The sequence below is a fragment of the Acipenser ruthenus genome, chromosome 28, assembly GCF_902713425.1.
Source record: "Acipenser ruthenus chromosome 28, fAciRut3.2 maternal haplotype, whole genome shotgun sequence".
Lineage (NCBI taxonomy): Eukaryota > Metazoa > Chordata > Actinopteri > Acipenseriformes > Acipenseridae > Acipenser > Acipenser ruthenus.
The window spans coordinates 20987836-21010714 of NC_081216.1; the positions used below are offsets into that span (position 1 = coordinate 20987836).

Here is a 22879-nt window from a genome sequence, read left to right on the forward strand (position 1 = left end):
TTCTGAAAAGGTAGCAGTCGCTCTAATTAAGTCTTATTAAAGGTCTTACAGTCGTCTAGTATTCATAAAATAATACTATGACAACTGAGAAAAGGCTTAATTACGTAATATGTGTTTTTTTAAAAAAAAGTAATTATCTTAACATGCCTTTCTAATCTAATCAAAGGAATATAGACTTGCAGCATTTAATCACTGTGATGCCTGCTGTTAATATTGCAATTACCTAGTACTGTTTTGTCATCTGCCAATGGTACAAATGCCCACATATTATCAATGAAACCGTAAAATTACAGCAAAGGGTGACTCACTGATACACACACACCTCAATTCTTTCATTCTGAACAAAAGATTCAGCCTTCATTCAGGCACACAGAACCCACATGTAAAGACAACAATCGCAAGGGCTCATCTGAACACCCTATTTCATGGCAATATATATATAACATCGGGGTACAGCATACGGTGGTAATTGTAATCTAATGGGAGCTCTTTCCTATTGAAGAGTATCTTAACCCAGCTCTTCAATTACACAAAGGTGTTCTTTTCTGTAATTTCCGCTGTCAAAAGGCTGCTTATGTAAAAGCTCATAATCCCGAAACCTTAATGATAATAGATATACAGATAATGCATCAGAACAATGGGTAATTGAAATGTATTGTTAGAACCCACTTAACTGTGCCCAATTTACAGCCGCTGAATACAAGCAGCAAAGAGAAATCATAAATACAGTGCTATTGTTCTTGTTGCATTACACTGGCAGGGTTGTGAAGCAGGTAAATTGGAGGTTTACTGTGAAACCTTCATTTGGACAGCATTCAGTTAAACAACTTCATACTTCACTATATTAAATCAATACATGTTGGCAGTCGAAGACGTTTTCATATTAGGTTGCATAAGGGTTGGAATGGAAAACCAAGATACACACTGCATAGAGATACAATCTGTTACATAAACCGTGGGTATTTCAGACTATTATGATTTCATAGAGGTCCGAGGAGTTGATTATATTAAATATAGTTGCCAGTTTCATCTCCAGGGGTTACTTATTCACCCCTTATCAATATAGGGTGGAAACAGTTTTGTTTTAGAATGTGTTTTTAGACTGATTGTGAGTTACACTTTTATCAATTAAACAGACCCCATATCACTTACTGTATTTCAAAGTTTTCAATTACCTTACCATTTAAAAAATACATTTTAACCAGAGCTTGAGACTGTAGATAACGTACATACAAATTAAATGAGCCAACTGCATCTCAAGTACGTTGCTAATGCTTTTCAGCCAAGCTCCAAGACTGCAGAGAAAGCGGTAGTAAAAGATTTCTCAAAAGATTTTCTCAAATCTAGACCTTGAGGACTATTATGAGAGTACAATAATATATGATTCTATCGATGTGGAGTAGTGGTTAGGGCTCTGGACTCTTGACCGGAGGGTTGTGGGTTCAATCCCCAGTGGAGGACACTGCTGCTGTACCCTTGAGCATGGTACTTTACCTAGATTGCTCCAGTAAAAACCCAACTGTATAAATGGGTAATTGTATGTAAAAATAATGTGATATCTTATAACAATTGTAAGTCGCCCTGGATAAGGGTGTCTGCTAAGAAATAAATAATAATAATACAGTAAGTATCCTTAGCCACGATTTATACTGAAAAAGAAAAACACAAACCAAAGCCCAATGCAAATATCATGATTTTCATACAGTAAGTTATCCATTAGACATGTAACCTGGATACAGAGTCAGTCTGGAGACATACACATGTATTGTTAATACACTGTCCACAAAAATTCTATCAGCACAGTGGTAAGTTGTACCAATTTGGGGAAAGTATATTTAGTATGATATGAGAGTCTTTTTATTGAAAAAAAAAAAGGTTTTAATAGTTTAAAATATAACAATTGATCCTCTTCTGTGGACCCTCTTCAAATGATCATTCAAATTCATAAATAATAATAATATTTTAAGAACTATACCGGTGTAGTTATTAATTTCTAAACAAACTGAGTTTCAGAGGAAAGGATCTTAGTAGTGAACCAAATTAGTGCTTTTCATGTGAAAGACTGTCATTCTTGGTTTAGTAAAACAGTTACCTGCTTTCTGGGATTTCAATTAGTTGTTGATATGGTATAGCTACCTTCGGAAGCCATTTAATTTCCTTTCCTCTCACTAGGACTAGCATATAGAATCATATGCCTGTTTTTATGTTTATGTTCCTTTGATTATTTGTTATTTTACATTTCCTTGTAGACTTTGGAGGCATTTCAAAGATGATGCTAAAGTATGAAACCACATTCTGTGCTGTACTGTCACGCAATTTCACTCCAGTCTCCTTACAGTAGATGCCAGGAAGAAACAACTTCAACTTTTTCAATCTACACAAACCTGTACTTTCTGTATAAAGCATAAACAGGCAAGAAACCCAAAGATCTTCAGCACAAGAAATGGGACCAGTGGATTTTACCATAAAAATACTACAAGGAAGGAACTTACAACCAATGACTTTACACGTTCTGATAGTAAAATATATTCATGATTTAGGGTGTATACTATATAATACTGTTGTATTGTTCCTATGGACCTCATTTTATTGCCTTGTTTACATTCTGTGGTCCCTTATCTTTGAAATAGGCACTATAGAGTCTTGAGACTTATATTACCACTGAGCCACACAGTTACCTACTGTATCTGTACTGTGGCTGTTTTCCATTGCATTGACTGAGACAGGAAGGCGGGGCAAACAGCTTGAGTCGGACAGAGGTCGTTGCTCTGGAAACACACCCCTAGTCACTTCCTGTTTACTCCACATTCCTGTATTTGGTGAACAGGTTGTAGAGCACTCTCAAAGTTGACTTCAGGTCACAATTCACGATATCTGTGAGGAAACAAAACAGCTGTAGTTACAGGAATCAACAGATCAGGTTATTGCTGTTAACAGGCATCAAACACATTAAAAACAGTAGCCTTCTCAACTAGGCAACCCCACTATGCTGTGTTGTTAGAGTTTCATTTAAAAGAATATCCTGTTTTCTCTCGACGGCTGATATCCTGGCAGTTACAGAAACCAAAACAGAACCTCTAGGAGGACGATGCAGCACCATATCACCACCTACTGACAGAAACAAATTGTGCTGCTAAATTTACAACACCACCCGAACTACCACCCTACCAAACACTCTGCCCACATGCCAAAGAACATTGCATTCCATCTACATTCTCAAAATATTTATTTGTATGACCCTCTCAGAACAAGATCTCTTCTATAAAATGTCATTTCTTGAGTCTTTTATTTAATGCTGAGCAGAACGCTTATTGCTGTCTGGTTTTGTACGTTGTTGCGTATGTCTCTGCTTATTTTGATTTCATCTTGATGTGATTATACATTAAACTTGAAATGCAATCGTTGCTCAAATATAACATGCACAAGCAAACGTCATATTTTTGCAATCGCTTATATATCTATTGATATATGGAACTTGAGTTTAACTGTGCCAGCTAGGATGCCACAAGCAAAGTTTATCTTCAAGGTTGGCATGTCAAGTCACATTTGCTTCAGCCCCACAAACATGATTTTCAGACCTATTCACAATCCATTGGAGCCTATATAAAATATGCCATGACTTAATTATCCATAATATTCTTCTATTACATTTGACAACTCATTTAGAAGTAAATCATGTTGAAATATATTGCACCGGGTTGGAGAAAAAATTTAACCACATAGCAGAACACAGTCAATAAGGTCACAGGAAGTCAGGATAGCACAGTGTTTAAATGGTTTTAGAAGCATATGTGACCATTCAAAACTGATTACCACCCCTAACTCCTTCAGCAAACTTGCAAGTGGAAATCTAGTTGTTTCTCAAGAAACCACTCATTTGTTGAAGCTTGGATACAGACAAACACACTGTTAACTCATGAGCTATTGTTTTTAACAGTCTAGAACAGTTTCATGAATAGCAAACTGTATTTTATTCTTACAAACAGACTATGAAAGAACTTTAAATAACTTTGTGAATAGGGCTCATAGTGTCACTCTTAATATGTGGCATGCCCTTGCAGTACGTGTTAACCAATACATTTCCAGTTGCATATATATGGCTCCAGTCTACAGCATTATAAGAATGAAACACTGTAGTGTCCAACAAGTGAAAACGGAGTGTGATGCCAAAAATCTGTGAAACAATAAAGCTGACTGTACAACTACATTTAACACACTCGTCCAGCTTTATATTAACGAGTTCCTACTTGAATTGACTGGAATATTTGGAGCACTGAATTGGGTACAAATAGAACAAGCACAATGATTAGACACTTTTACCCTCACAATTAAAGCGTGGGAGAACCATTTCTTCAGTATATAGAAATGTTCCTCTTTATTGCTCAAATCCTATGTGACTGTCTGATACAGAAAGATTCACTTGAATATGCTGCTGACATACTGACAACGCTATGACCACTTTTGGTCATTCTGCACAAGAGCACAAAATACAGGGTTTTTACCTTCTGGCCTGGGTTTGGGTTTTTCCAAACCTCCATCCTGCATCAGTTCGAAGGAGAAGGAAACATTATGTACCTGCATGACAGAAGCAGTGATGAAAGTTAAGATTCTACTGGCACAGCATTTGGGCAAGCATGCTGGAGTGCTTAATCTTATTGGGATTTGAATTTGGTAAACTGCGCCATAGCTAAGGATAGCAAATCTTAGATATGGCAGCTTGTTGACATGAAATCTTATGGTTGTGTGCAGGTTCTGCCCTTTTAGCAGGAAGACTTTCTCAATAGAAGAAGATAATAGCCATTATGAGCAGGGAAGCCAGTGTAAACTTCAGCACGGTTATCAACAGGACAAATAGCAAGCAACGATTTGACTCATAAAGAGAACATCCTGAAAGTGTTTCCATGTGTGTTTTATAGATTCCGGTTGTGTTTGCTTATCCAGGCAGGCCAAATGGGATCCCAAAAGGCTGCCCCAAGCTATTTTCCATTTGCATGCAACCTTGTCACAAGGAGCGTTCCTTTGATGAACTCTATGCCAGATTTTCACAATGTCTTTAAAATGTGGTACCCGGATTTTAAGGATTGCTGCATCCTTACTTCATTGAAATCTAAACATGCTATGCAGATTAGCATGTTAGTTATACACAGGAAAGGTTCTAATGAAAGCTTGGCGAAAACAGATTGCATCAGCTCTAAATGGATTATTCCAAGATCTGTCTTATCCATAAAATCTGCCTGAGTAAACATTTCTTTATAACATCATGAAAAGCAGATACGGCTGTGTTTACACTACTCTTAGAGAGCACACCCGAAAGCCTTGGTACAGTCCCTAGTGTATAGGAGCGGACATTTGAAACATTGCACTAATGGCAGGGATTTTGACTGAACAAGCACCGTGGAAGAATGCCTTCTTACCCTATAAGGAATGGGATTGCTTTCTGTAGGCACAGTGTGGGGTAGCTAGGAAGCACACTCCCTTGCACTAATACTAAACAGCTCAGTCCTTCACACTTTAACTGGCTTCCCAAGCCGAATTTGTTGCTCTATTCTGGGAAGATGTTCTGTCCAGCTTTTTGTTAATGGAAAAATAATTTATTCTAATTAAATGCCAAACATTTCCAGCATTTATTTTCACTTTGACTGGGTTGAAGCCACACCACAACTTAGGATGCCACCCAGAGTCTAGGACTCAATGTGGGTTCACAAGAAGTGAATGTGAAATGTGGTGGAAGGATACATTGGTTTCAACTTACTGTAGATCTCAGGTTAATCAAACTAAGAATATTGTTGTGCTAACGAGAATTGCGAAAAATTCTCTTGAAAGTCTTGGTTATCATCTTTTAAAGCTTTTGAGTGCTGATTTATCTTTCATTGTCATGATATTAAAAAGTAAAAAACAATCAACAATAAAGTGGGAACCATTGTGTAAGCAAACCTATACAACAGAACGTCTACGTCTTTGCTTTCCACAGAAATATATATTATTTCTAGTCAACTGGTTACATTTTAAAAAGATCCCTATTTATTTCCACATTATATGCTGTCACATTTGGCGGTCAAATCTTCAACTCTTAAAAGGAGCTGAATACCTTTTGTTCAAAGTGTTCTGGCGTGAGAAAAAAGTTGTACAGAGGAACAAAATAGCCCTCCAGTAGTCCCATGATAAGAACGAGGTAGACGCCATCAGCAAACTGAAAACAAAAAGGCACAATGAATCTCCTTGATACATAACAAATACAGGTTTAAGCATCCTCATGGGCAGTGATAATATTATTCACTCTGTGAGTCTCAGAGTCCTTTTCTGTCACTAAAAGATGCAAACATTCTTTCGAGGTAAGCAGCAGCGAGACGTGGTTTTCTTGCACTAAACGGAAACAGACCTGAAACGTTGCTTGTGTGCTCACACAAACTCTAGGTCTGTTTCATTATTGCCAAACATATCGCAAACTTTAAAGCCAAACTTTTCCAAAATGTAATCACAGTATCTGCAATGCTGTTAGGTAACATATTGCAGGTAAACTATGTATGATTAAAAAAAACAGTTCTGTATATGAATCCTAGTTCTGCACCCCCATCCCCATACAGATGCTTGTAAATATCTTACCTGAGTGTCTAATTCAGTAACCTCCAGATTGAGTTTATTTAAATGCTTATTCACAAATGTGATCAGGGTCTGCAAAATAATCAATGCATTATAAACTGCGATTTTACTGCTACTATACATTTTAAATAACAAGTCTTAGAAACAGTTAGAAACACTTCTGAATGCAAAATTACTTTTTTTGCATTATGGTTAAACTTGATTCATGCTTTTTGATGCACGTTTACTGCTGTATTAGCAAACACTTTGCGACTGTGGTGACAATCTCACTGCTTGTTGTATGTTGTTTTCAAACTGTAGCCATATGTTTGGGGCCCTTATTCTCCCTCAGGATCGCTGACCCTGTGGGAGATAACTGCTGCATGTTTCTGTGTACTGGAATGTTTCAAATATATCACACACCTTTTATACATTTTATAAGGATCTTTACATTTTAAAAACAGGTTGCACGTTATATATGAGTTGCTCAGTATACTGGTATTGTTTGATAAGGGTGTATACAAGAGGTGCACATTATTATTATTTATTTCTTAGCAGACGCCCTTATCCAGGGCGACTTACAATTGTTACAAGATATCACATTATACATTATTTCACATTATACAGATATCACATTATTTTTACATACAATTACCCATTTAAACAGTTGGGTTTTTACTGGAGCAATCTAGGTAAAGTACCTTGCTCAAGGGTACAACAGCAGTGTCCCTCACCGGGGATTGAACCCACGACCCTCTGGTTAGGAGTCCAGAGCCCTAACCACTACTCCACACTGCTGCATTATGTGTGTTACACACAGCGAGCGAGTTATAGTTAAAGAATTACAATAAATAAAACTCCCTCCAGGTCACTGCTATTGCTGAAACAACAGAAACAGCAACACTGCTGAGAGATACTTTTATTTGGACAGAAGCACTGATGTGACTGGTTAAAAAAGCAACCTGCAACAAAGCAATGAGAATGTATGAAATTTTGTAATTTGTAATAAAAGTTTGTGCAAGTTAAATATCAACCTTTTTCACGACATTCAGCTTGTCTGGTGCGTGATCAAACAACGTGTCAAAGGCATCCCTTTCTGTAAAACATGATTCAAAACGAAGGCAAGATACAATGGCAATGACGTGAATAAACATGTTTTAACATGGTAATAGGTAATCAAAGATCACGGTTATCCAGCCAGATAGCTATGCTCCCTGTGCTTACTTGTAAGCTGTTCTTGAAGAAGGCTCTACATTTGAAAAGCCTACTTGATACTTTTAACTACACTGCTGACACTGAGCCCAGTAAACGTGCTATTATTTCCAGCTGTTTTCTCAGCTGGTTCCTCCCTCATCTTGCGACTGCAACTTATTCGTAGTTAATTGTAATTATTCAGTAACACAAAATCCATTTTGTGTCACACTGAAATACTTTTTCAAATTCTTGAGAATCAACCTCCTTTTATATGTACTCACCATGCCTCCCTGACAAAGCCCTAAAGAAGCAAAGGAGAAAAAAATGGTTCAGCATTGTAATACAAAATAGGGATATATATATATACTATATATATAACATTGAAGTAAATAGCAACTGTTGAAGCCATGCCAAATCAGACAGCTGGAAGAAGTATAGCAGAATCCAACCCTATTCCCTGCTCAGGTCTTTCTTTCCTAAGTTCAGACACAGCACACGGATCCTGAAAGCTAAGAGGTAATCATGTTTCTTGATAGGTTCCTTGTCCCCGAGGGAGGCAATCATGGCATCAAGACAAGGTCACTCTAGTATAGAGAATAGAGAGCCTTTTTAAAAAAATTAAAAAAATCTTCTAATCTGCTGCAACATAGAGGCACTTTAACAAATAACCGATGCTTTGAGGTTGCATAAAAGTCGGAGGCTGCCTTCATAGACTGTTTTGTTTGTACTTGGAGGGGTGAAAATCCTTGGTTTGCCTTGAAAAGCAGTGTTTAAATAAAATGTTGTTGCGTCACAATAGGCAGCACTTGAATTGTTTGAGAAAGATTAATAAAGGGTGGACACATTCCTTACATAGTATTCATAGCATTATGTATTGTAGTGTTTGCTGAATGTAACTTCTATTTTATCAAAGTAAAATCAACCTGATTAATTATACTGTGCTTATTAATAGCAGGGTTTCTGGTATCTATGTATCCTCAAACCGGTTACCTTACCAATAAAACCAAAAAATAGAAAGGAAGCCAACAGTCGAGCAATCCAGCTCAAAAATAAGCTAACTCAAACAGATATGTTTTCAAATTTGATTTAAAAGTTTCCTGAGGTATTCATAGAGAAGCTTTTACAATTTCAGTGCTTCATTATTAGGCTCATTTCATTAGGCTTGGAAATGCTGATCAGACCCCTGTATTTTTCGACATGCCAAGAAATACCACAGTTCACAAAAAGGGAGAAAAACATGTGCAAGTAATTTCACGACTGGAAATGAGAAGCAGCTCATAACTGTAATGCTCTGTGTGACAGCAGATGCCCGCAAACTGCCTCCATCCGTCGTTTTCTTATATGCATAACTGAGTTTTTATTTTTGTAAATGCATTTTTATTCAATATTTAATTTTTTGCTCAAATTAAGGGTGGGAAATTTGGGCTGCGTCTTAAATTCACTACTGGAGTTATCCACAACACTATAGGTCAGCAAATGGGTGTTCGTTTTAAATCCCCTGTCAAAGAAAATATTATAGTTTTAGTTGAGAGGTTAAACATATTTCAGCTTAGCCCCTCAGGAACTTAAACTAAAGTATCAAAGCCATGACAAGTGATTGAGTTTCATCTTAACATATGCATTCAATTAGCGAATCGCTGACTACAATAATGCTGACGTACTCAGTGTTGCCAGTGATTTCCTCTTGAACCTGGCGAGACTGAAGAATTCCCTCGCGTTTCTGTGGGGAAGAAGAGAATGCAGTCAACAATAAAATGTACCACAAAAAATCCAATGCATTTATAGAGGGCTGATTTTCCTACATATGTGTTTCTTTCTGCAAAAAAAGTCTAGAAATTCCCAGATCTTTAAAGTTATTTAAAATGATTCAATCTCCTTTATATTAATTTGAGATTTGAATGATTTAAAGATATTTAATATCAATAGATAAGGCACAGGATATGGGACTTCACAAGGATTTGTCTAACTGAATATACCGGTATTGATTCTCTTTAATAAAACCATCACATTTCACCTTTATAAACAGCACATTTTCTGTTTTGTTATATTTCACTGTGATCAACACTCTCTGCCTCTTCATCACAAATGAAGGAAAATGTGCTTCTTGGCAAGTCTAACTTTTAATAAAACATTTTGAGGCTTATGATTTATGACCAGCATGCTTTAAAAAAGAAAGCATGCCCACAGAGCTTATAAAGCACAGTAGCACCAAGGAAGAAAGATCCCACTGCCTTCATTTTAAACATACATTACATGTCAGTTTGATCGACTTTCTTCAGCAAGTATGAGTGACGAGAGTGTAAATTAACTTTCTACAATCTTCACAGGTGTTTTTTTAAGGAATCCCTATCAACCTCAAAATAATTCTTACTTTACAGCCTGCAATTTTTATTATATACATATGTTAAGGGAGAAACCCGTCGTCTGTTGAGTCTAGTTTTGCCCCGGCCAATCTAGTTTCGCCAAGAGCTTCTGGGCGAATCCCGAAGTTACCACTTTTTTCGGCACTTGCCCGCGACCTATTGGGCAGATCTAGATTGGCCCAGAACTTGACGAAAAAGACGACTGGGCAAAACCCGTTTTTTCAACAGTTTTCACTGAATTTCGGGGCTAGCCCAGGGGAGTCTAGCTTCGTCCAACGCTTCAAAATCGATGCTGGGCAAATCTGGTTTGCCCATGCCATTAATTTGGGCAAGTCTAGTTTTGCCCAACGCTTCAACATATGAAGGCTGTGTGGTCCAGTGGTTAAAGAAACGGGCTTGTAACCAGGAGGTCCCGGGTTCAAATCCCAGCTCAGCCACTGACTCGTTGTGTGACTCTGAGCAAGTCACTTAACCTCCTTGTACTCTGTCTTTCAGGTGAGATGTTGTTCTCTTGGATTGTAATTTACCTGAACGACCACCACCTGGATAGACACGTGATCAGGTAGTCTGATGGGTGCCCTGAAGTGCTGGGACAGGGCTACCAACAAGTGAAGAATGGCCACCAAGCTCTTGGCATGGACAGCTGCCAACAAGATACAGGGGAGCATTAGATAGAGCACTGCACATTGAAACAAAGCCTTCAAATCTGACAGGGGGAAACAACATACTGGATTTAATCTTGTCAAAGTTACACAGTCCATTTTTATTGCATTCGTTTTATTTCTTATTCTTGTCATAGACAAGATCACATCAGGCCCGTTGACAACAGTGGTACTGCATTTGGCAGGCAATTTAATGGTCACAAAGGAATAATCTTAGCTGCATGACCAGTGTTTATGCCATTTTATTTGATGTCACCTGATATCTGGGCAGTAATTATTTTCAACATACAAGAGCTGTCACGTGACTTGATAACCAAAAATCAGAAATTCAACCCATAAAAAAAAAAAATTCTGTTCATTTTAAAAGAAAGAGCAAAGCCTGGTTTGAATGAAAGTGACAACCAGTGTTTGCAGGTGGCACTACAGTGATCTGGAAAAGGTAGGTCAATGGGTTAAAAAATAAAAGCCAAAACTGGCACTACGTTGACTTGGGAACAATATTTTTTACATCCACATGCATGACATAGCAAAGGAATGGAGATTTGAACTAATTTAGCAACTAATACAGGAAACTGCATGAAAAACAGAATCAAACTGGACAGTAAACCTGCCTACTCAGACTAAAATAATATAATCAAAACAATTAGAAGATATTAAAGGGCTCCAGGCCTTTCTGAAGCACTCAAAGAATGATTTCAGATGACCTTAAACTGCCGTGCCAATGCACACGCAGAGCTAAAGTGCTTGATGTCTTTACAAGAGACAATGTCAGGGGACGGCTGAGAGTGAGACGATGACAGTGTGACATTTCCTGTGCTCTTGGGATTCCACTGGCAAAACAAACGACAGTCTTGTTCCTTCTACACATAAAGGGAAACTAATCAAAGGGTCTTAATAGGAGAATGTACTTCTTTTCTGTAGGTTCTGCCATACAGAAATAGCAAACAAAGACGTTTGTCTGTACGTTTGTATGTCTGGGGGAGTGGGGACGGTCATTACTTTACATGGCGTGATTTAAAAAAAAAAAAACACTTTTTTTTGGGGTGACAAAATCTACAAAATACATCAGTGGTAAAGTCTAAGGGAATGTTAAGGGGAAAAAAGCAATTCCAATCCATACAATGAGGCAGCTGGGAATCTGCACGCTTATGAACTCAATATGAACCGATTTCTTTTTCTTGGAAAGGACATTTTCCAACGTTTTCCTGTGACAAATCAGCTATTTTTAATCGGCAGCAGGGATACATTACATATTTTGTCTGAGGGCGGAATATGGTTTAGGATTTCTGCAGTTGTTATAATGCATACTTGTTCTTTTTCACTCAGTTACACACATTCTAGTGTAGCTTGTTTATTGTCTTAGTCAGTTCTACCCTGACGAAACAGACCCTTTTCAACACTAAGAGAACCATTAACAAAAAAAAAAAAAACAGTTTCAATGGTGACCTTTTCAAATCTGTGAAGCACAAGATACTCGATTGTATTACAATTGGGATCTTTGGACAAAAACCCTTACTGATTGCTTTATGCTGGCACGGCCACATATTAATAGCGCAACACTTACAGTCAACATTCCATTTGATGTTCCTGGGGGAGACTTTCAGAGTGTCATTGATCTTCTCTAAAACCGTCTGCAGCTTCTGTTTCTGAGCGATTTCTGATTGGGTCACTTCAGCCACATTCAGTTTCTCGCCCTCCAGCTTTTCTGACAGCCAAATTGAAATCAAATAAAAGTCATGTTTCAGTTGCGTGCTTGAAAACATTATGATCATTACTTACTGGCACCACCTGGTCTATCTCATCATTGTCGTTTTGCTTTAAAACTAAATTGTGTTAACTTGGTATTTTCAGGCTCTGCGTCAATACAAAGCAGATGCGATGGTTTAAATGACGATGTCTTGAAAATTGACACTGGGCAATCTGTGAGCAAGCATACGAAACCTCCAATAAAAGTCACTTTCCATGATGGCACTACAACGGAACCTCAACGTGGAAACATACTCCAAAGACTGATGGCTTTATTTTAAAACGACAATGATAAAGGCAAACCGTGTTAGGGAGATAACCTTTAAGTACTGATTCTGTAAAAAAAAAAAAAAAAAAACTAAAATCTCAATCCTAACCAAACAGCTTCTGGAGCACTTGTCCATCATACAGATCCTCCGACACGTCCTTCACAATTATCCTCTCTCCAACCAGCACGTCATTGATCCAGTCTATTAATACCTGCGAAGAGGAATGAGAGATGTGTTTATTAGAGTAGGATGACCACATTTCTTAATATTCACCAGAGCTGTAAGATGTACTGTCTACAGGCTTTGCAATTAGTCTCTAGAGGAATACTACAGTAAATAGCAGCCACGAAGATATAAAGATGTTTGACATACAACCTTTTAACGGTACAGTTCCATATTCCAAAGATGAAATATCAAAACCAAATACTGAAATAAACAATAAAGTCAAACCTTCATTAGTTCTTGAAGTCTGGGATCATTTCTGGAGTTTGGGTCAACCATTGTTCTGACTTCATTCTCCTCTGTCAAGCAGAACAGTCAAATGAAAGGTTGTCAGGCAATGTGGTCCACTTTCCCATTGAGGACAATGGGAAAGACTTTTTTTTACTACATATTCCACCACTGAGTGATTTTTAATTCAGGATAATGTCATACCTAGCATGGTATCCTCGGGGTCCAGCTCAAAAGGAATAGGGCTGAGAGGCAGGTTGATAGCATTTATCCCTTCCTCCTGGAGTTCAGAGACTGAAACACAAAATCACATGTTCTTTTTTCCAGTACAAGCTTTTTGTGCTCTAATTGCCTACCATTTCACCGTACATTCAGTAATAGATTGTAATTAGGGTTTACAAGAATCTGCAAATTAGTACTCTTTGGTGAAAGCCACTTAGTGAGTAATATAATTAATATGTCCGAAATTACTTGTAATTAAAATTGCACAGGGTTCTTTGACAATAGCATATAGTGTATATACTCACTGTAGGTAAATAATACAACACAACACAGTGTCCTGCCATAAGACAAAATATGCATTGGTTATGATATGACAAGACATATACCTCAGCATTGCTCTAAAGTGTGTATCATGTTTGTTCTAACCATGTCTGGCTGTATTTTGAATGGTATACAGCAGGCCTTTCTGCAGGGTGAATAAAGCAACAATTGCTCTGTTTAAGAAGCTGTAACTGCACACTTCAGTTAGGAAACTCATGCTACAGATTATTTATTAAAGCATAGACTAGACAGCATTACTACATTATACATATTTTCACACTACATTCTTTGGCCTTTGGCCTCACCTTTCTAGGTAACCCTGTACATAAATTTGCTTGCAGATAAGTGGAGGGGCTGACCGTAGGGAAATCATGGGCAGGGTGGCAGGATAGCAGCCCTCCCCGTCAGCCGAAGCCAAAAAGCAGGTGGATGCTGGGGAGGAGGAGGCGAACTCTGACGCACAGGAAGGACGTAACGGATTGAGGTTATAAAAATCCCTTCCTCGCCGATCATTGGACATATCGTTTATCGGATGACAAATAAGTTACTAGCTGCTGGACTGAAACTATTGGAAGCGGCTAAAAGATGCTTGATTTGATCTGAGTTTAAAAGTGAGTTTCCTGCCTGAACTACCATTTCTTGTCATATTATAAGAACAAGTCAATACGCATGTCTAAACCTACAGCCTAGGTTCGACTATTGTGAACATGACTTTAGTGGAGCAGCATTCTATTAGCTTCTGTTCTAGTTCTGTGAAGGCTTGGGAACACACTACCACATGCTCACCTGCAGGAATACTTTTGTTGGTCAGAGTAAGGGAAGCCCAAACATGTTAAAAAATAAATATACATCTGCAGCCTAATTGCTGTGGCAGTGTATCAAATTGGGACAATTACTTTGGAGTACAGCTTAACTGCATGGTAACTGCAGATGATAGCACTATGATAGCACTTACAATGGAGCTGATACGTTGCCTAACTATTTATACCACTTTATTGCATTGTTCACGTTTAATTTCGCTTTCTTATAGGGTCTAGCTACACTGCAGCACAGTAGTCGTTGTTGTGATCACAGATGAATTTAGGAGCTCTGCATTTATAACGTTTTTTCCTTCCCAGTGACAGTTTGCTGTTTAGAATACCATAAAATGACATCATGAACCAAAATTAAACATTTGGAAGATGACAGTTTAACATTTTTCAGTGGTGAACAATATCACTCAAACAATACTGGATTAAGCTGGGCAGCGGGCCCTGAGCATTTTAGAAGCAGTTATAGACACATCGAAATATTAAAATGATATCAAAAACCTTTGTCATTTAACTACAGAACTAAATAAATATATCTATCAGTGATTGGAAATGCTGGCCTGTGATTGGTTAAAAGCCTCATCATAGGAGGAAAAATAGATAGAACTATTGCTCTAACATCCTTACACCACCGGTCAATAGTCTCCATCTGTCATGTGATTGGTTCACATCAGTGACAGTCACGCCCCTTTTCAAAGGAATGCCTTTCTCCTCCTGCTCTCTTCACAAGACAAAATGGCTGAATACCGATTCTGTGAGTTAACAGAAAATTAATTACAAAACATACTACAAAAGAAAGATGCACCAGACACTAAAATGTGATTAAAACGTCACTGTCACAATTTTCTGACTTTCTGAAATTCAAACAAATTCAACTCAACGATGTAAACAAATATGACAGGCAGGATATGAACTGGATTATGCAGCAGTCGGCAAACCACACGGAGATATGAACTTCAAAAACATATTTATGTTATTTATTTATTTAACCCCTGACATTGTCAGCTTCAACAACATTATATAGCAACATTATATATATATATATATATATATATATATATATATCATATATTTTTTTTATTATTAGTCTTTTTCCCTAATACCAGTACTTAAGGGTGGTACACCAGCAATATATCAGGCAGTTCTGTATAGCTTACAATAAAAAAAAAATTAAAAATCTGAGGAGTGATGTTTGCAAACACTGATAGTTTCCAGGAAGGTTTCCAAAGGCATCACTTTCATTCCATTAACTCGTGACTCAAAACCACACACTGGTAAATTAAGTACTGGAGCCATGCTACAACACTAGGTCTCTCAATGACGCTTTCACTACATTAGCACTGGCCCTTCAAAAAGCAAGCTCCTCGTTCAAGCAGTTATTCACGGCTTTCTCCATTAAACAAAATGGACCGCATTGCGTAATCGCCCTCGTAAGATTTGGATTTGCACAACAAGAATCCTCACAACTACAAGTGGCCAGAAAAATATATCTCATTGTAAAATTTTCTAGGGTCTGGGATTATAAATGTCTTTATAGAAGTATTAGATTACAATGTGATAAGAAAAAAAAATCGAAGCTAAAATTGCCATTATTATTTTTTGCATGCGCTCTGTATCAAGGTTAACGCAGTATAAATATTCAACAAGCAGATTTTCTTGGCAGACTGATCATTAATACCCAGCAGGAATGGTGCTGCAATAGCACATTTTTTTAATGTGTTTTTTTTTCTAGGGGAAGGAAGGCTTGCAGTAGCTATGCTGTGCTCTGTAGGTGGGTCTTCTTCACCCGGGGAAGTTCAGGGGAATATGCTGTGTTGGATTCCACAGCTTCCCTTCGGAAAGCAGCTTTTGCCACAACCACTGTTGCCCTCTTCTCACTCGTAGCAACATGAGATTCTGCATCCTGTCAATTAACACTGGAGTCAAGATGCACTGAGTCTGCCTTAACTGGATTCCAAATTAAAACGCTTCATTTAATTATTTTTTTTTACCCCCAAGGCAGAAGAAACACAAGGAGCTTGGAAACAGAGATGCGTCTGATTTTATTATTTCTTTGTACTTCTGGAAACTTCCCTCCTAATTCAGATCTCAGAAACTTTTAGGAATGTTAGGAATATATTGCATGTGTATGTCAGGTGAGATTACTGCCGTTCTTAAATGAATGTTTTGTTCAACAGCAACAGAAAAGCCAAGAAAAGAAAATAAATTATTATTTCCAAAAGATCAGATGAATTATTAAGGGGTTGGACTATATCTAGTATGATGTATCAGGATGGCGATCCCAGTTCTAGTTTTGAAATTATAATTTTAGAAAAGCACATACAGAGCAAAACACAAAATATATGTATAATAAAAATATATACAGTATTACACTAAAAGTTTAAATTTCCCAATGATCCTTTTTTTTGTATTTGATATTAAAAAATATCATGATAAATATAGAATAATTACTTCGTCATGTACTGATTTCACCGTCAAGGTTAATTACGGAGTAGTGTGCCCCATATATCAGCACTGAGACATACTTCCTACAGCAAAGACACTCCTTGCTGTACCACCCAGTTTCCACTCCTCATCTGTTCAATGGATTGAAGACACTGACGGGCAAAAGGATCTCCTACCTTGTGGACAAAGAGCTCCGCATCCCATTGTATTCTAACCAAGACACCTTCATCTTCTTTGAACAATGTGAACTGTCAGTAAAATGTTAACGACCTTTCATAGCGAGCCGCTGCCTCCCACTCTTTCTATCTGCGAAACGGAAGTTCTTTTTACAAGCGCTGCTGACAGACTGTCCTCATTCAAAACCTCTCTTGCCTCTATATATCACGAAGGAAAAGTCTGAATGACTGAGTGTTTATAATTCAATAATATGCCACTCGGGACTTAAAGACTTTATATCAAATCGAATCAGTCCTTCAAACATCCTGGCGAGTTCCATTCTGCTGGCATTATTCTGTGTAAATACGTTACCATCTGCAGCAGCCTCATTCTAAAAAGCCTTTTTGATCTTTATTTAATGCAAACACCAATAAATTGGCAAGCCTTGAACAAGGGATATACAATTGTTGTTTGTCTTGTTTTCTGTGTTTTGTTAATGTTATTTTCCATACAAGGTGCTTGTCCTATGGACCCTATCATAATATTTACAGACTTTTTAAAAGTGCAATGAGGCAAAGACCAATAACACACGCCCTGTGGATCGTCAACTTGGCAGGAGCGGGATTCAAACCACTTTTGCATGTCTTACCTTGCTTTTAATACAGTAGGCACCAAATTCACATGCAATCCTTGACTGATTGTAAGCAGGATTTTGGGGTTATTCTCTGGGGAATATTTACAATCACATACTCATGGAAATATTAGTTCACCAGGATACAGAAACATTTTCAATACAAACTGTACTTTATTTAAAAACAGTCTGAGAATGAATACAATCAAGGTGAGAGGCAAAAGATACTGTATAACAGATGCATTCATTGACTATTAGACAGCAGGGACACGCCGTGTTTTACCAAATAATAAACAAAAGAATACAAAAACAACGCCTTGAGTTAGGAAAGCCATCCATAAGGAGCACTGTCTTCATTTTCTATGACTGTTTCTTTGTTGATGTATCTTGAATGCAAATGGAAAGGCTGAGTGTGTACTGGACAGTAAACAGGGAGAGTGTGTTGCTGCTTCTCAGATAAGCTAAGACACATATTTTTTTCCCTTGTCTAGTTTTACCTATTTTTATTAATGAACATGACTATTCGGTTACTCCCAATGGGACTGTCTTTGTGTTATATTAAATTCCATGTCCAAATGATGAAATGGTTTGAATTTTTTTGTAAAACTTGATTTGCAAACTGACTGCTTCTGTATTTGTTCCCTAGTTCAATGCTAAGTCACATTCGAGTTGTGTGTTATGAATAAGATTACCATGAACTATGTCCTGTAAAAATATAATGGCGACATACAGATGCATGAACATATAGGTTTTTCCAGATTCTCACAATCTCAATAACTTGTGCTAAACAATTTCATTACAACTGGATAAGCACTTCTCCATATCCATGTTATAAGAGGCATGCCATACACTATGTACACTGGGCCCCTCATCAGGATATATCCATCACCAGTGGGGTACGAGAATTCACCTAAGTTCCTGTGAACAGTGTTGATGAAGCATTCACTATGAAACAGGAGAGGACAGCTTATTAGACAGTGCCAGGAACTGGGTTTTGTGCAATTCCACATATGGCTTCCAGCACAGTATGATGTATGTACCAGGCAAAAACAGGATACTCTCAGGAAGGGAATGTGTGCCTGCTTCCCAGTTTGCAAAGGAAATACAAAGAAATGCAGTCTGTGTAAAAACCAACACAGCTTATTAAAACGAGACCTCAGAAAAAGAAAATGAAAACACATACACAACACAGATTTCAACTGAAATCCAAATAATGACATTCAAGATCCACCTAACAAGTTACTGCTATTTTTGTTTCAGTTGAACTGAGCCTTCCTGCATTCCTGTGTCATTACAGCTGTTGTCAATTACCAGGCATTTCTCCATACATGGTCAAGGGAGGCCCTGGATTTCATACACAGCAAGAATGATGTTGCTGTTCAGACAATGCTTTGAATGTGGTTAATGGTAACTTACTCTAACCCCATCAATGCATAAGCTGAAGCATTAGTACACTATATATTTTAAGCAGTACATTTTAATCAGACAATATTCATTATAAATCCTGTTCAATAACTGAAACTAAACATAATACATACTTTAAAGGAATTTGAAGTCTACGGTGTCCATTTTAAGACATCCTCAGACATCACTCCTTCCCGTGTCAGGAATCACCCCTCCTCTAATCAATCATCAGGTATCAGGCATCAGTCCTCCTCAAGTCAAACATCAGGCGTCAGGTATCAGTCCTCCTAGTTTTTTGGGGTTTTTTTTTAGGAGAGAGTGAGGGGTTGGATGGAGTCATCTGAATCACCCAATCAAACAAGAGCAAAACTTTTGTTGCTTCCATTGGATGACACAGATGTAGCTGCTGATTGGTGCATGCGTTTTGACCTTTCTTTAGTATTTAATATGTATATTTTAAGGGTTTTAAAAAATACTTTAAAACTTACAGTGTGCAATTTCATTATTTGAATTTGTTTGGATTTAAATTGTAAGGCAAATCTTCTCAGCGTACGACAGCGTACTTGAATCTAAACGCCTGTTAACAACTGATTCACGGTAGTGATCTACAGCAACATTGCAGGACGTACAGAAGAGCTTCCCTCCATCGCTGTGTAAAACTCCTGCTGGATACTGCTTTACGTGATCTGCTGCAGACACATTTTTTGCCTTTTTAGAGAAATCCTTTTTCTTGTTTGCAGTGTGTAGCATTTTAATTTCCCGTCTAGATTGCATATAGTCACATGACATAAATCACTGCACAGCACTGTGTGCATGGTGAATAGTACACGCAGGCAAACAGCAGAGCTCTACAGTTTCGTTAATGTGATTTTTTTTGTATGAAATACAAATAATAATTATGAAATAATTTATTTTTGCTTCTTAAGAATATTGTAAAGACTGCGGTATTGGGCTAATTTCACGATTTCCGCGAAACCCAAAAAAATTTTGATTTACACAGCAACTTACTCATAAGTAACTATATCATTAAAAAGATTAGGCACAACCTTAATAATTACTTATAAAGTAAGGGTTTTATTTATAAAGGAAGATATTCACAGCACCCAACAACACACCAATCCTCACAGGGACAGTGCTACTATCACGCTTGTCTTTATTGCAACAGTATAAGGGTGATTTAGAGTAAAGAGCCAAATCTGACATGCTTTCCATAACACTGCAATGTCAATAAAAGACCCTGGTGAACAGGTGCAGTTTATTAAAATGTATACTAGACAAGAGACTTGTTATTCAGCTGCTAGACTCATACTCAATCATTCAGAGTTTCAACTCAGTCTTTTCAATAGCCTTTCACACTGTTTTCATTTAAAAATGGAAATGGAAAAATATTTAGACCGAGGTCTTTTCCAGACTAGAGATAATTAAAATGGAGCCAACAATGTATGTATGTGTTTCCATGTATGTATGTATGTATGTATGTATGCATGCATGCATGTAAGTATGTATGTAAATACTCCCATGAGATTACATGCTTACTTTACAGTAAATTGATTGGATTTGGTTTCTGTTTATTTTCAGGTGGTAACATATCTCCTTTTTATTTTTTTTTGCTTTATTCAATGTTGAAATCATGTAGCAGAATACCCATACCATAAGTGTGCGTTAAAACACTTTCATGCATGACAGAAGATTTTCAAACGGCTTATTTACAAAATGTTTCAGTCAAACATAATTGCACCAGGAAAAGGTGTATTTATTTAAAAACAACCCTGTGTTTGTTTCCGTATCCGTTTACACGTGGTTCAAAAGACAGACCACAGCTCCTGAGTTCAGAAAGCTGACAGTCTGTTTAAATCTTAACGTTTTGCACGATTCTTCTCAATGTGTAATAATGATGGGACCGAAAGACAACAACAGAATCCTCTAGTAATAATTACAAATCATGCATTTCAAATGTTTACCTTTTTTAAAGCACTATTTGTTTGTATTATTATTATTATTTTTTCCTGTACAGCATGTATTATGCATTTCTCTGTATTTAAAGTATTATGGATTTTATTGTTACTGCATCTTGTAAAGCGCTTTGTGATGGTGGTCCACTATGAAAGGCGCTATATAAAATAAAGATTGATTGAGTGATTGATTGATTGATTATGTTTAATACAGATAACAGCTTGTTGATATATACAGTACCTGGCAGCTCCAAGCTTGTTTTAATACTCTGACCAACTTTTAGTAAACAAACCAAAAAGAAACGCACACAGACACACCTCTCAACTTATAAAAGCGGGCGCTAAGCATCTACATACACAAAAAAAAAAACTTTGTAGTTGAACTTGCTATTAATGTGAATAAAGAAAAGTGATCTCCTATAATGTATGAAAAGTGTTTTGGAGTGTTTTGGATAGATAGATAAAAATGCCACACACCAGATCGTTGTGTCCATTATGGAGAATTCTAGTTGCTACACATTACAATGAAGAGTGAAATCACAGAACCAGACTCTTGAGAACACGTTTCAGAAGTTGCTGTAACTTTTTTGTTCAACGTTGTTCTTGTAGTGACGTCAGGTTGCACGGGAAAGAATTCCAAGATGTCTGGGCACACCCACGTTCAAAACATAGCCAGAATGCTGCTACAAAATAACAGTAACATTTCTGTCGCATAATATTTTCTATTAAAATATATAATGTGACGGTAGTCTATATACCATCTGTAATACCAAAAGGAGAGATTAGAATCCATTAAGTTGTGGTTTTCGTAAAAATATAACCACAATACTTTTCATCCCTTTTTTTAATGAATAATAAAAAAAAACAAGAAACATCTGTAAGATATGAAACTGCAAATATTTCGTTATTTTCCAGAATAAAGAAATATCGCAAGAATACGCGATGTTATTAAAAAATTCAATTACCTTCTTTCGCTTTTTTCCTCCTTGCCAAAGTCCCTCCAAGTTTGCCGAGAAAGGAGTCATCTTTCTTTCTTGAAGGAGGCGATTTAGGGGTACCGGTAGGAGATTTGGGGGTGGACGGAGATTTCTGGGGTGAAGAAGCCATTGCTAAATCCCGTTGTTTTAGGATTGATTGAGGGACAGAGAGAACGAGAAGAAAATCCTAAAGAAAGTCCTTACTTTAATCAGAGGCTGCCCCTCAGACGGAAGCGGAATTTCAAGTATTTGATCAACCTTCAGTTCTCTGCTTCTCCGTGCAGATGTAGCCCAGCTCCCTTCCCTCTGCCTTTGCTCCCTCCCCTTCAAAACAAAAAGTACAACTGTGGAAGTTACTGCACTGTACGCTGCAAGTTGGGCATTAAAAGCCAAGTGAAAAGTTACGTAAAAGGTTTTTTTTTTTCCTTTACGAATTAGAAAAAAAACATTGTGAAATCTTGCACTTACATCAAACCGATGCACTTTTGTTTCAGTTTAGTAGAAACTGAAAAGTACTTATGGGGGAAAAAAGCACAGAAGATGGAGTATTTTGAATGTAGTGTCAACTATACAGTAACAACCTTGACAGTTTAATAATCACGGAAGAAAATTGCAAAGTGGAAGTTAATCTTTAACTAGCATGGCTGTAATTATTGCAGAGTTTAAATACTTTTCTTCAACCAGTAGCACTTTTTTTAA

General features: G+C 37.3%; 1 protein-coding gene across 2 annotated transcripts; it reads right to left on the minus strand.

The window, feature by feature from the left end:
- Positions 1 to 1628: 1628 nt before the first annotated feature.
- LOC117434670 (alpha-parvin) lies at positions 1629 to 22517 on the minus strand. Of its 2 annotated transcripts, none has more exons than XM_034057273.3 (13): positions 22169 to 22517; positions 13468 to 13557; positions 13264 to 13334; positions 12922 to 13024; positions 12363 to 12503; positions 10664 to 10779; positions 9435 to 9493; positions 8055 to 8074; positions 7614 to 7675; positions 6604 to 6672; positions 6089 to 6190; positions 4503 to 4575; positions 1629 to 2874 (listed from the first exon to the last, which is right to left on the minus strand). In XM_034057273.3, exons 1-13 carry the CDS (start codon positions 22308 to 22310, stop codon positions 2798 to 2800), a joined length of 1125 nt encoding a protein of 374 aa, XP_033913164.1. In that variant the 5' UTR covers positions 22311 to 22517; the 3' UTR covers positions 1629 to 2797. The 2 variants fall into 2 exon arrangements, with proteins under 2 accessions (XP_033913164.1, XP_058859298.1); XM_059003315.1 differs by lacking the exon at positions 22169 to 22517 and adding an exon at positions 17237 to 17371.
- Between the last annotated feature and the right edge of the window lie 362 nt (positions 22518 to 22879).

Bases quoted from the DNA above. Each gene is read 5' to 3' on its own strand.
- LOC117434670 (XM_034057273.3), bottom strand. From the start codon at position 22,310: ATGGCTTCTTCACCCCAGAAATCTCCGTCCACCCCCAAATCTCCTACC. The intron at 7,676-8,054 runs GTGAGTACATAT...CATGTTTTACAG, and splicing joins GGCTTTGTCAGGGAGGCATG to AAAGGGATGCCTTTGACACG. The intron at 6,191-6,603 runs GTAAGATATTTA...TTTTGTTTTCAG, and splicing joins TTACTGAATTAGACACTCAG to TTTGCTGATGGCGTCTACCT.